We start from the raw sequence: 15,061 nt of genomic DNA, 5'->3' as shown, positions 1-15,061 counted from the left end.
GACACACAGATGGACATGGCAGCAGAGACACACAGATGGACATGGCAACAGAGACACACAGATGGACATGGCAGCAGAGACACACAGATGGACATGAGAGCAGAGACACACAGATGGACATGGCAGCAGAGACACACAGATGGACATGAGAGCAGAGACACGCAGATGGACATGGCAGCAGAGACATGCAGATGGACATGGCAGCAGAGACACGTAGATGGACATGGCAACAGAGACACACAGATGGACATGGCAGCAGAGACACGCAGATGGACATGGCAGCAGAGACACACAGATGGACATGGCAGCAGAGACACACAGATGGACATGGCAGTAGAGACACACAGATGGACATGGCAGCAGAGACATGCAGATGGATATGGCAGCAGAGAGACAAAGGAGGAGAATGAACACGTGATTTACACAAACAACACAGAGGGAACAACGTGGGAAACAAATGTGGGGTGGAGTGTGCTGGGGGGGTGGGGGGCGGGGGGGCAGGTGGGGGTGGGGTGGGGTGGGGGCAGGCGGGGTGGGGGCAGGTGGGGGTGGGGGTGGGCCGTGTTTGTGAACGAGAGAAGTGCAATGGGAGAAGGGACGAGAGAGCGAGCGAGAGGGAGCGAGAGTGGAGGTGGAAGAGAGAGAAGGGGGAAATTAGAGGAAGGGGATGGAAAAGGATTGGAGAAATGGGGAACCACGGGGATCTGGGGGTGGTGGGGATCGCGAGGCTCTGGGGGTCACGACGCTGCTGCTGATGCTGATGCTGCTGCTGCACGTAGCGGCGTCTGTTTTCACAGTGGGCGGGGTGGGGAGAGGGGAGTGGTCACACGGAAGCCACGTGGTTTTACGGGAGGCCTGATCTGGTTTCGATGGAGAGCTAGAGATCTATAGATCTATATAGCCGGTAGATCTATACAGATAGATAGATCTACCGGCTATATAGATCTATAGATCTCCCGGCTCGACACGGCAAACACAGATCTATGTGTGTGTGTGTAATGAGCTCCCCTTCTCGAACCTTCGCTCACTCCACTCTGCTTGTCCAATCCTCATCCTCCTGCCCCGGCGGTCCTCAGACTCGACCTGCTTCCCCGCGATGTTTCAGTTCACAATCTCTCCTCCAATCCCCTTTCTTGAGCCTTGCCTCCCAACCAGCCACGATGGGATAACTTGATCTGTTTCCTGCCATTCTGTTTGTTTTCTTCGTGTGTGTGAGCTGGAATTTCGGTCATTGTGTGTCTCTGTGTGTGTGTGCGTTTGTGCGTGTGGGGAGAGGTATTATTGTGGTTAGCGCTACGCTGCACTACAAACCTGGCGACCCGGGTTCAATTCCCGCTCACGGCCAAAACCAGTGACGATTATCTGAACCGGTCCTGGGCCTCCCCTAAGTTGACTCGGCCTCAAATGAGTACCTGGCGCGGTGTGTAAACATCGCCACTGGGGAGACAAAGGCGGCCGGGCGTGGTGCTGGCCACTCACCACCTCGCGTGCCGTGCTGGCCTTCATAGGTGCTCGCTAACAGCACTTGCCCCAACAGTCTGTTCCGGCTATACGGGGGGATCTTTGTCTGTCTTTGTATTTAGATCTCTCTATATTCTCAAGGGTGGAGATGGCCACACAGGAGGCACGCGATTTGACGGGAGGCTCGAGCTGCTGTGGAGAGAGATAGGATTGGCGTGGAGCGGTCGTCCCTGATGTCTCTCTCTAACCCCCCCCCCTCTCTCTACCCCCCCTCTCTCTACCCCCCCTCTCTCTACCCCCCCCTCTCTCTACCCCCCTCTCTCTCTCTACCCCCCCCTCTCTCTACCCCCCCTCTCTCTCTCTACCCCCCTCTCTCTACCCCCCCTCTCTCTACCCCCCCTCTCTCTACCCCCCCTCTCTCTACCCCCCTCTCTCTACCCCCCCTCTCTCTACCCCCCCTCTCTCTACCCCCACCTCGCTCACACCGCCCTTCACCAACCCGCCCTGACCAACGTGGTGAAGTATGGTATTGATAAATGCCTGCTCCTTGTTATTATATAAGATAAATTACTTTGATTTATTGAGGGCTTACACACAAGATTCTCGAAGTCCCTCTATCTGTTTCTGTGATCCTCCGTAGGGCCCATAATAATGATTATATAACGGTCATACATTTTACAATTATCTATAAAATATAGATATGATTTTTTATCTCAGCTGCCCGTCTTTCGGCTCGGCCAGAGCCCCCCCCCCCTTCCACACGTGAGGCTTCTGGTCGTTGGGAGGCTCGGATCTCCTGGCTTGGCACGGCAAAAGCAACACCGCCAACAAATGTAACACGACTGCCCAGTGGAAAACCACAGCCTGTCGTGCACGCTGGCTCGGCTCGGTATCGGTCAGTGCTAAAAAAATTTGTGTTTTTTTTACATAATCCAGCGGTCTGGTTAGGTGACGGCTGTAGCGGCCGCCCTGATGAAACACGGTGGCGAGGAGATGTTAACTACCTCGCCCGGTGTACAGGCGGTCGTGGGTTAGATCCCGACGCTGACGCCTGCTGCTGCTGTGTTTCTGGAGTCTGCGGTGTCTCTCTCTCGCTGTGGTCGCGTGGATTTTTCTCCGGGTCCTCCGGTTTTCCGCTCCACATTGAGAATCGACATCCAGGGAGTGTCGAGTGTTTGGCCGCTGATGTACATTTCCACGCGATGACTCCGCCATTCGGCCCAGCTATCATTTGTGATGGCCAGGTGGGCCGCGGCTGAAAAAAAGAGCTACATAAGCTCCAGTGGGGGCCTTACCTGGTGAAATAAATAAACATAGTTTCTAGTTTAAATAGTGGTCAATTTGACTGTCGCCGTGCAAACCGGGGACGAGCGGGGGGGGGGGGGGGGGACGCGGTCGAGTTATGTGGAGATGGGGGGAGGGGGGCGGGTTGGGGGGCTTATTTTCAAATGCATTGGTAAAAGCGCAGCCCTGCAACTGCTTGCTTAACGACACCGCTGGAGGAAGCGGCTGCACGAGAGAGGGAGTTCCCAGGCAGCCCCCCCTCCCTCGCTCCGTGCTCATGTTCGCTCTGCTACGTTGGCCAGACGTCCTGGACGAGGTGGGAGAGCGCCCACGCTTTACCCCACCGCGCGCGACTAAGCTGCCGATGATCACAGGGCCTCGGGGGGCAGAGGGTGTAGACGGGTGGGCAGGGTGCAGATGTAAGAAGCGTCACACTGCCGCGCAGGGAGATCCACACCTCTGACGTCACTCCACGGCAGCGATCTCCCTTCAGAGTCGCTGTTCCGAGACCCGCAGCGTCCAGCGGCTCGCTGGATGTGCCCGCATCACACGGCGGGGGGATTTCAATGAGCGTGCTGGGGGACATGCTCTTTAGATCACCCAGCCACCCAGCCACCTACTTACCTACCCACCCACCCAGCCACCCACCTACCAACCCACCCACCCAACCACCCACCTACCTACCAACCCACCCAGCCACCCACTACCAATCCACCCAGTCACCCACCTACCAACCCACCCAGCCACCCACCTACCTACCAACCCAGCTACCCACCTACCAATCCACCCAGCCACCCACCTACCTACCAACCCACCCAGCCACCCACCTACCTACCCACCCAGCCACCCACCCACCTACCCATCCACCCAGCCACCCACCTACCTACCAATCCACAGTCACCCACCAACCAACCCACCCAGCCACCCACCTACCTACCAACCCATCCAGCCACCCACCTGCCTACCAACCCATCCAGCCACCCACCTGCCTACCAACCCATCCAGCCACCCACCTACCTACCAATCCATCCAGCCACCCACCTACCTACCTACCAATCCATCCAGCCACCCACCTACCTACCAATTTATCCAGCCACCCACCTACCTACCAATCCATCCCTCCAGCCACCCACCTACCTACCAATCCATCCAGCCACCCACCTACCTACCCAGCCACCCAGCCACCCATCCACCTACCAATCCACCCACCCAGCCACCCACCCACCTACCAATCCACCCAGCCACCCACCCACCTACCAATCCACCCAGCCACCCACCCACCTACCAATCCACCCAGCCACCCACCGACCTACCAATCCACCCAGCCACCCATCCACCTACCAATCCACCCAGCCACCCACCTACCAATCCACCCAGCCACCCACCCACCTACCAATCCACCCACCCACCCACCTACCAATCCACCCAGCCACCCACCTACCTACCAACCCACGGAAACACTCACCAACCATGCAACAACCCAACCATGCAACACCGTGAAGTAGTCTGCGCGGTAGTTTGTGTCAGTAGTCACATGTTGCACAGCCCTCATTATCAACCAAATAAGTGTCCTTAACCCCCCCCCGCCACACCCTCCACATCCAGATTCCTCCACGCGCACCTCCCGCAACGACCTCAATTACTCTCCCCATTACACGGAGCCAGTTCCGCTTGAGGGGTCATTACGGGGCCATAACGGAGAGGCGGCATCCTTCGCCGTGCCCCGCGGGGGGGCGGCGTCGCGGGGCCCCCAAGGAGCCCCGCCTCTCGCCGCCCCCCCCCCGCACGGGGAGCGGGGGGGGGTTGAAACTTTACCGGAGCCTCGTGCCGTTGAATAATGAATGTTCGACCTTCCTCACCTTCACCTCACCTTCACCTCACCTTCACCCCCCCCTCCCATCACACCCCTCCCATCACACCACCCCCCCACCCACCCACCCCATCGCCTGGTGATGAATTCCTCATTATTTGGCCATTTGGTGCGTGGAGCCGGGCGCTTGAGGCCGAGCGGCTGCTGCCCTGACAACCCACCCAGCGGGGGGTCAGCCCCGCACTCGTGGCAGGGAGCCAATCGCTTGGCGACTCTCCTCGCTCCTCGCTCCTCCTCCCAGCGATGCCCCCGAAGTCTTCCGATCGCCGCCTTCTAAGGAGGTCCACGGCGGCTCTCCGCCTGCCTGTGGTGGTCGGGGGCTGTTGCCACTGCGAAGCTCCTCCCCAGGCTTTGGAACGAGGCCGTAGCCATGGAGTCAACATTGGGGGGGGACCAAATCTTGCCTAAAATATAAAAAAAAAAATTCACTAACACATGGGATGGACTTTTTATTATTATTTTTTTACAATAATGTCTAAGAGTGTATTGTATTACATTGCTTTTTTCTTGTTTCATTGTATATGTTATAATTACGGCCTTGCTTTGGAACAACCATTTGAGTGAGTTAGTTAATTAGTCAATCATCTTCGGGCCCCGCGGGACATCAACTCTCTTTGCCTTGTTTGCTCATCGGACATTCGGAGTCGTTCGAGCTGTTTGAGTCGCCGTCTTTAAAAACTCGCCTCGACCACCCGCCTCGCCCTGGCCGTCTTAGCCTGCAGGTTCTGGGCGGGTGGGCGAACGAGTGAGTGGCTGGGTGAGTGGCTGGGTGAGTGGCTGGGTGAGTAGCTGGGTGAGTAGGTGAGTGAGTGGCTGGGTGAGTGAGTGAGTGGCTGGGTGAGTGGCTGGGTGAGTGGCTGGGTGAGTGGCTGGGTGAGTGGCTGGGTGAGTGGCTGGGTGAGTGGCTGGGTGAGTGGCTGGGTGAATAGCTGAGTGGGTGAGTGGGTGGGTGAGTGGGTGGGTGAGTGGGTGGGTGGGTGAGTGGGTGAGTGGGTGGGTGAGTGGGTGGGTGAGTAGTTCGGTGAGTGGGTGGGTGAGTGGGTGGGTGAGTAGTTCGGTGATTGGGTGAGTGGGTGGGTGAGTAGTTCGGTGATTGGGTGAGTGGGTGGGTGAGTAGTTCGGTGATTGGGTGAGTGGGTGGGTGAGTAGTTCGGTGATTTGGGTGAGTGGGTAAGCACGTGAGGAAGTGGGTGAGTGAATGGATGAGTAGTTGAGTGGGTGAGTGAGAGACTGGGTAAGCACGTGAGGAAGTGGGTGAGTGAATGGCTGGGTGAGTAGCTGGGTGAGTAGGTGAGTGAGTGGCTGGGTGAGTAGCTGAGTGAGTGAGTAGGTGGGTGAGTAGGTGGGTGGGTGAGTAGTTCGGTGATTGGGTGAGTGGGTGGGTGAGTAGTTCGGTGATTGAGAAACTGGGTAAGCACGTGAGGAAGTGGGTGAGTGAATGGATGAGTAGTTGAGTGGGTGAGTAGTTGAGTGAGTGAATGGATGGATGAGTAGTTGAGTGGGTGAGTGGCGCACATTGCGATCCACGGATGAAATACATCACGTCACCTCCATCCACCCTCCTCTCAACCCCGCCACCTCTTCTCCAACGCACCCTCCACTCCCTCTTCCATCCCCTCGCCTTTTCGTGACCCCACGTGCTCTCTGTTAGGGTCACTCTTTCCTCGACCCTTGCACTGCGCCATGCCATCTAAACAACTCCCGTTTAGTCGTTGCCGCCTTTAAACTCCGTTACAGAGCACGCCTTGAGCTAATGCGCTCCATAAATAGAAAACACGATCGCGTTATTGCGTTCGTTTATAACCCATTCGTGTGACCACGTGGTGATTTCACACGCGGCTGGCGAGGCGATGGGACGGGGGGAAGGGGGCACGTGACGGGGCGCCTGGGGATGAACCCGCACGCGATGAGAGCAGAGACGCAAAGACATCACATCAGAGACAGTCAGACATCACATCAGAGACAGTCAGACATCACATCAGAGACAGTCAGACATCACATCAGAGACGGTCATACATCAGAGTAGAGACAGACAGATATCAGAGTAGAGACAGATATCACATCAGAGACAGACATCAGAGTAGAGACAGACATCAGAGTAGAGACAGACAGACATCACATCAGAGACAGACATCAGAGTAGAGACAGACAGACATCAGAGTAGAGACAAGACAGACATCACATCAGAGACAGACATCAGAGTAGAGACAGACAGACATCAGAGTAGAGGCAAGACGGATAGATATGTAGAGTAGAGACACACAGGTAGACATGAGATTTCCTCTCGAGTGTTGAACTTCCTTCACACCGTACGTCGTCAACCGTGCTAACCGGAGGTGCGGGCTGGAGGAAGGGCAACAAACTCAACACAAAAATCAGTTCTAGAGCAAGGAGTTTGTCAATCTAGATGATTATGATACTGTAAACGTGTATAGCTCCAGTGCCTTCCTAATACCGGAAGGAGAGAGCGTTCCGGACGGCCGCAGATGCGCATCTGATAGCGCCGCGCGATGTGCAGTGACCACCGTCTTTGTTGCATCGCTGAGATTAAAGCCGCTGCTGCTACTGCTGTTACTGCTACTGCTGCTGTCGCTACTGCTGCTGCTACTGCTGCTGTTGCTGCTGCTGCTGCTGCTGTTGCTGCTGCTGCTACTGCTGCTGCTACTGCTGCTACTACTGCTGCTGTTGCTACTGCTGCTGTCGCTACTGCTGCTGCTGTTGCTGCTACTACTACTGCTGCTACTACTACTGCTGTTACTGCTGCTACTACTACTGCTGTTACTGCTGCTACTGCTTCGAGCATGAGCCCCGGAGTTTGCGTGATGGTGGCTCAGAGCTCCTTGACCGCGTTGTCGGCCTGGCGACTAACACCGATCGCAGTGGATTGTTGAATCTATCTGTATGGAACTTTGAGCTTTAACGTCCCAAAAGAAATCCCGTCGGTTATGGCAAAATGTCAGATTTTTTTTTTTTTAACCTTTCCAGAAAACGATTCTGGTTCATACCCCACCGCAGTGCAACGGTGAATCACCACACTGGGACTCGGCGCGGCAGCTTAGACAGCGGTCCCTTAAACCCCACCACCACTACCCCCACTACCGCCTCTGTCCACCCAGCAGCCGCGGGAAAATGTTCATCAACCACCGCAAGTCTGTTAGTCTGACCGGCACGTGGCGGCGTGTGGTGGGGTAAAGTGTGGGTCACTTCTTTAATTTAATAGTTAACAGTGTTTACTTCTCCCCCACCACCATCTCTTCTAAGCTGTCTGGGCCAACGTGGAAGCGTAGGCCAAGGTACCCTCCTGGAACTCCCTCCAGTGGTGGCGTGACCATGCACTTGCAGGGGCTGCGCCTTTTTTCCCTACCAGGCTTGGTTCATCTCTCCACGTGGACGCAAACATTCCACTTGAAAGGCCTTCGTCAGATAATCCCATCATTTATTTGTGGGAGGGGCGGGGGGGGTTTAGACGGGGGGGGGGGGGGTCTCATCAGCAGTGTCGGGGGTCATTGAAACGACACTCCGCTGGCATTGCCAGAAGTTATGAGCCAGAGCGGGGTTCAGAACCAGCGCAGATTAACACTCGGCACGGATCTCAGATTAGGAGGCTGCGAGGGGGTGGGGCTGTGGGGGTCACGGGGAATGGGGGGGGGGGGATGGTGGTGGGGGCACTTTGCCTCGTGTTGGCAGCGCGAGTTCCCCAATTAACGAGCTGCGAGCTTCGTTAACCGGACAGGGCGCTGGGCCTGACCGGCCCGGGTCGGTTCCCAGTTTAGCGGCACCTGGGGCCCCACACTTCCCTCGCCGCTAAGTGGGGCAGTAAAGTCCAGTCCGCCCAGGTCCGGCTCGCCCCCCCTCCCCGCAGCGACCCCCCTCCCCGCGACCCCCCCCCCTCCCCGTAACCCCCCCTCCCCGCGACCCCCCCTCCCCGCGACCCCCCCTCCCCGCGACCCCCCCTCTCCCCGCGACCCCCCCTCTCCCCGCGACCCCCCCTCTCCCCGCGACCCCCCTCCCCCCCTCCGCATTGAGAATCGAGGGCACCCACGCGTTTCGAGTGAGTTGGTTGCTGCTGTGAACGTCCACACTTCGTTGTGGGCTCTCATTTGTGATGGGCCAGGTCGCTGGTAAGAGAGATGTATGAATGTTGACGCTCTCTTTGCGCCGTACGTGGCCAACCGTGCTCATCGGAGGTGCGGATTCCACGTGAGCAGAACCGCTTGGTGGGATTCGACCCTCCGGCAGAGGTGTGCCCAAGGACGAGCAGCCTCAAGTCGAAGGCTCGGGCGAGGTTCGAGGGGGCACAACACAACCGTCAAGGATGGCAGGGCCACGACGGCATAAACATGGCCCGACCCACCGCCTTGCCCGACCCTGCAACAGGCAGCAGACGTGCGTGCGAAGGAGAGTTTTTTTTATAGTTTACAGTCGAGTCGAGATGAAGCTGCCCTCTCCGGCTGTGTACACATCGTATCGCCTCTGGTGACGGTGACGTCACCACGGCGCCTGTGCCAGGCTAGGTGCACTTTGAGGCTACCACGCAAAGTGTCGAAGGGCTCGCTGCCGGCAGGAGGAGGTCTCGGGACAGACCCAGCAGGTGCCATGGGTTGGCTGACCGCGATGACCGCGAGATGCACCACCAGCGGTACCCCTTACTGTGCCAACTTGCTGCGTTTTATCCGCCCGGTGCTCCGCTCGTTGTTGTGAGCGTTGCCGCCGTCACCTTCATGACCCTCATCCCAAATCAACGGGCGCCGTGCTCCCAGTTGTCAAGCAAACTCGACACGTGCGACCAAGAACACCGGCGACGTTTCGGGCAGCGGGCCTCCTTCATAGCACGTACACATCCTCGTTCTAATACTCGTCATCGAGATCCATCATCATCATCATTATCACACGCGTACAGGCACACAAAGATAAAATTCCCCCGTATAGCCTGCACCGACTGTTGGGGCAAGTGATGTTAGCAAAGGCCTCAGAAGGTCGGCACGGCACATCAAGTGGGTCAATGTGGGCAACACCACGCCCGGACGCCTTTGTCTCCCCAGCGGGGATGTTTACACACCAGTTACAGTACTCATTTGAGGCCGAGTAGACCTAGGGGAGGCCCAGAACTGGTTCGTCACCGATGTTGGCCGTGAGCGGGAATCGAACTCGGGCTGCCGGGTCCGTAGCGCGGCGTAGCGCTAACCACTGCACCACCGCTCGCCCACTCACTCGCCCAAAGACAAAGATCCGCCGTGTAGCCTTTACAGACTGTAGGGGCAAGTGCTGTTAGCGAGTAGCAGCACCTATAAAGGGCGGTACGTCACATGAAGAAGTGGGTGGCCAGCACCCCGCCCGGCCGCCTTTGTCTCCCCAGTGGCGATGTTTACACACCACACGAGGTACTCCTTTTGAGGCTGAGACGACCTAGGGGAGGCCCACGACCGGTTCACATAATCGTCTCCGGTGTTGGTGACCGTCAGCGGGAATCGAACTCGGGTCGTCGGGTTCGTAGCGCAGCGTAGCGCTAACCGCTGCACCACCGCCCCCACCCACCCACAAACTCGCCCACTCACTCACCCACCCACTCACCCACCCACTCACTCACCCCACTCACCCACCGTCACTCACCCACTCACCCACCCACTCACTTACCCACTCACCCACTCACCCACTCACTCACCCCACTCACCCACCCACTCACCCACCCACTCACCCCACTCACCCACTCACTCACCCCACTCACCCACCCACTCACTCACCCACCCACTCACCCACTCACCCACCCACCCACCCACTCACTCACCCACTCACCCACTCACCCCACTCACCCACTCACCCACCCACCCACCCACTCACTCACCCACTCACCCCACTCACCCACTCACCCACCCACCCACCCACTCACTCACCCACTCACCCACTCACCCCACTCACTCACCCACCCACTCACCCCACTCACTCACCCCACTCACTCACCCCACTCACCCACTCACCCACCCACCCACCCACTCACTCACCCACTCACCCACTCACCCACCCACTCACCCACCCACTCACCCCACTCACTCACCCCACTCACTCACCCCACTCACTCACCCCACTCACTCACCCCACTCACTCACCCCACTCACCCACTCACCCACCCACTCACCCACTCACCCCCCAACCTCACCCGCCGTCACTCACCCACCCACCCACCCACTCACTCACCCACCCACTCACCCACTCACCCACCCACCCACCCCCCACCCCCCCACACAATGCCGGCTACGTGCGCTGCGGTGGTACCCACGGCTCCGCCATTGTTCCCCCGCCGCTTCTCACTCAAATATTTGTTCACCCGCTCCACCTGGGGGGCCGGGGGGGGGGGGGGGCGGTGTTTGGGTTCACGGATTAGTTAGGGGAGGGGGCGGGGTGGCAAAAATATTCCTGAAAAAAGCACCGTACACCAACGCTGTGTGCAACAAATCCCAGTGGGATGCAAGTCCAACAACAACAACAACCACAAAAACTTAGATTAAGGCCATCAGTCTAACTCCGTGCTACAACAAAACAAACATGGCTAAACCAAAACACTTTTCGAAATCGCCAAAAAATAAAGCCATAATTGCAACGTAACAGTGATCACAGGGACTGTGACCGAATTTTTACAATAAACTACATAAATAACATGTAACACCAAACCCTATAGGGTAACTCATGCAGCCAGCTATGGCTCTATAGAGCTCTATAGAGCCATAGCTGGCTGCACGAGTTACAACAACAGGAGCATCAGTCGGAGTATCAATGGTTTCAATGCACCTTTAAGATCAGCACGCTAAATCAAAATACAGATAATACTTTGCAGTGTCATCCGGAGCGAAACATTTTATTTTATTTTACGCCAATGAATAGCAGTGGCAGCTAGGGGTGTACAACTCCTCTAGAGCAGTTTTGAGAGAAGATCTCATTGGTAGCGATTTAAGTTGCAGTTTATTGCCAATAGCATTCCAGACCCTGGGGGCATCAATAGGAAAGGCCCTTACTCCAGGTTTTGTACGGCAATAGGGAATGTGAAGCTGGTAAATGAGCGAAGACCTGAGGTCAAATTTGTTCTTTGAAACAGAGGAGATCCAGCAGAGAAGAAATCCAGTAGTCTGCGGATTTTTTTGTAAGTACATCGTGAATAAATAAGATCTGGTGCACAAGCCGTCGAACATTAAGAGATGTTAAGTTTGACCCAATGTAGAGATCACAGTGGTGAGTCCTATATGGGCAATGGTGGTTGTGATGATGACGAACCGAGCAATGAAGATGTCTGATCGTGACGATGTTGCTGATGATGGCCGCTGTTTTGATGACGACTGCTGATGAGGATACCATTTACAAATAATAATGAGCACTCGCCCACCCACTCACCCACCCACTCGCCCATCTACCTACTCGCCCATCTACCTACTCACCCACTCACCTACTCGCCCATCTACCTACTCACCCACTCACCCACTCGCCCACCCACTCGCCCATCCATCCACTCACCCACTCGCCAACTCCCCCATTTACCTGCTCACCCACTCACTCACCCACTCATCCACTCGCCCATCTACCTACTCACCCACTCACCCACTCTCCCACTCACCCACTCGCCAACTCGCCCATTTACCTACTCACCCACTCGCCCACTCGCCCATCTACCTACTCACCCACTCACCCACCCACTCACCCATCTACCTACTCACCCACTCGCCCATCTACCTACTCACCCACTCGCCCATCTACCTACTCACCCACTCACCCACTTGCCCACTCGCCCATCTACCTACTCACCCACTCGCCCATCTACCTACTCACCCACTCACCCACCCACTCGCCCATCTACCTGCTCACCCACTCACCCACTCGCCAACTCGCCCATTTACCCACTCTCCCGCCCACCCACTCACCCAGCACCATCCCTTCATCGCTCAACTGCTCCATGTCACTGGCCTCTCTGTCTGCCTGTCTCTCCATTTCCATCTGTCTCTGTTTCTATCTCTCTCTCTGTCTATATCTCTGTCCCTATCTCTGTGTCCATATCTATCTTACTATATATATCTCTCTCTCCCCCTATCTGTTCCTATCTCTCTCCGTCCTTATCCCTCCCTGCTATTATCTCTCTCTCTCTATCTCGAGAATCTAGATAACAAAAACTAATTGCTGTAGAACTGCTTGTTGTTGGTGTTTGTCTTTCCCCCGCACCTCCGATGAGCACGGTTAGCTACGTACGGTGCGAAAGAAGTTCTACATCCACACATCTGTGTCGATCCCTCTCTGTGCCCCTACCCACGCGTTCCGTTCACGCTCCGAGCACGCCGCATAAGACGCTGCGCTTTCCCGAGCCGTCCAGTCTACACCTCGCTGGGCTTCGCCTGGCGAGGTGCAAGTAGTTGAGTTTTATGTTTATTATTTTACGGCGATCTGTTTTTACCTTTCCTATACGTTCCACTCCTGCCGTGTTGCTTGTTGTTGTAACGTTCTGACTCGCCCCTGCCGGACGTGAACAAGCGCTTCATAGCTCGTCGGATTTCTCCTGCAGTCCAAATCCAGATTCTGACTCCACCTCCCGGGTAACTCATCCCCCTCCCCCCCTCTCATCCCCCCCCTCCCACGCAGTGTTCCACCTGAACCACAAGCTGTCCACCTTGATCCCCGAGAGCGCCCTCCTCATCGTGCTGGGCCTCGCCCTGGGGGGCGTCGTGTGGGGCGCCAGCCAGCACGCCGAGTTCACGCTCACGCCCACCGTCTTCTTCTTCTACCTGCTGCCTCCCATCGTGCTGGACGCCGGCTACTTCATGCCGGCGCGCCTCTTCTTCGACAACATCGGCGCCATCCTCATGTACGCCGTGCTGGGCACCGTGTGGAACGCCGCCACCACGGGGCTCTCGCTCTACGGCATCTTCCTCACCGGCGCCATGGGTGAGGGACGAGTGGTGGCGAGGTTGTGGTTGTAGTTGAAGGTCGTGGTTGGGGGTTGTGGTTGTGGTTGGGGGTTGTGGTTGTGGTTGGGGGTTGTGGTTGGGGGTTGTGGTTGTGGTTGTGGTTGGGGGTTGTGGTTGGGGGTCGTGGTTGTGGTTGGGGGTTGTGGTTGGGGGTTGTGGTAGTGGTTGGGGGTTGTGGTTGGGGGTTGTGGTAGTGGTTGGGGGTTGTGGTTGGGGGTTGTGGTAGTGGTTGGGGGTTGTGGTTGGGGGTTGTGGTTGGGGGTTGTGGTTGGGGGTCGAGGTTGTGGTCGTGGTTGGGGGTTGTGGTTGTGGTTGGGGGTTGTGATTGGGGGTCGTGGTTCTGGTTGTGGTTGGGGGTCGTGGTTTTGGTTGTGGTTGGGGGTCGTGGTTCTGGTTGGGGGTCGTGGTTCTGGTTGTGGTTGGGGGTCGTGGTCGTGGTTGGGGGTCGTGGTTGTGGTTGGGGGTCGTGGTTCTGGTTGGGGGTCGTGGTTCTGGTTGTGGTTGGGGGTCGTGGTTCTGGTTGGGGGTCGTGGTCGTGGTTGTGGGACGAGGTTGTGTTTGGGGGTCGTGGGTCGATGTCTTGGTCGGGGTCGAGGTGGAGGTCGAGCTTGAAGTCAGGGTCAAGGTTGTGGTCGAGGTCACGCTCGAGGTAGCGTGTGATTGGCTATTCGTAGTCGGAATAGGGACTCCAGTGAGCCAATAACATGCCACTGCTGGCGGAAAGACCTCCACTAGAGGCCGCTATACAGAGTCCCTGTAGCGTTGTAGTTGGCCTACTCTTGCATCCCGACCAGGCCTCTGAGGAACTGAGAGTAGCCACATGCCGCTGATGATGCTGCTGATGATGATGCTGATGATGCTGCTGATGATGCTGCTGATGCTGATTGTGCTGCTCCTTTAGGAATCCGGCCACCCAAGTTAGATTCCCGTTCACGGCCACCAACACCAGTGACAATTATTTGAACCGGTGATGGGCCCTCCCCTAGGTAGACTGAGCCTCAAATGAGTACCTGTGTGTGGCGTGTATTAAACATCGCTACTGGGGAGACAAAGGTGGCCGGGCGTGGTGCTGGCCACCCACCCCATCTCGTGTGCTGTTCCGGCCTTCATAGGTGCCCCTCGCGAGCAGCGCTTACCCCAACAGTCCGTTAGGGCTACATGGGTGGGGGGGATCTATGTGTTTGTCAGGCGACCTGCAAGCCGGCCTGCTCGACTTCCTCCTCTTCGGGAGTCTGATCGCCGCTGTGGACCCCGTGGCGGTGATCGCCGTGTTCGAGGAGGTGCACGTCAACGAGGTGCTCTTCATCATCGTGTTCGGAGAGTCGCTCCTCAACGACGCCGTCACCGTGGTGGGTGCCAGCAGCCGCAGTACAGCAGCAGCATCATCATCACATCATCATCACCATCACATCATCACCACCACATCATCACATCACCACCACCACCATCACATCACCACCACCATCACATCACCACCACCATCACATCACCACCACCATCACATCAC

The 15,061-nt window shown here is 56.9% G+C and overlaps 1 protein-coding gene across 9 annotated transcripts in view; it reads left to right on the top strand.

Annotated features, from left to right (window-relative positions):
- Positions 1–15,061, top strand: part of LOC116954070 (sodium/hydrogen exchanger 3-like) — a 70,862-nt gene that overhangs the window by 21,878 nt on the left and 33,923 nt on the right. For all 9 annotated transcript variants that reach the window (XR_012929621.1, XR_012929623.1, XR_012929627.1 and 6 more), the window contains exons 2-3: positions 13,229–13,531; positions 14,743–14,903. Coding sequence is in view for 1 of the 9 variants with exons in the window: in XM_076052163.1 (XP_075908278.1) it covers positions 13,229–13,531; positions 14,743–14,903 (464 nt within the window). In the remaining 8 variants the exon portion in view is untranslated. The remainder of the gene's footprint in view (positions 1–13,228; positions 13,532–14,742; positions 14,904–15,061) is intronic.

This window comes from Petromyzon marinus, chromosome 54 (genome assembly GCF_048934315.1).
Source record: "Petromyzon marinus isolate PM22_M1 ecotype Great Lakes invasive population chromosome 54, UKy_Petmar_22M1.pri1.0, whole genome shotgun sequence".
Taxonomy (NCBI): domain Eukaryota; kingdom Metazoa; phylum Chordata; class Hyperoartia; order Petromyzontiformes; family Petromyzontidae; genus Petromyzon; species Petromyzon marinus.
This window is presented reverse-complemented; position numbering and strand designations above follow the sequence as displayed.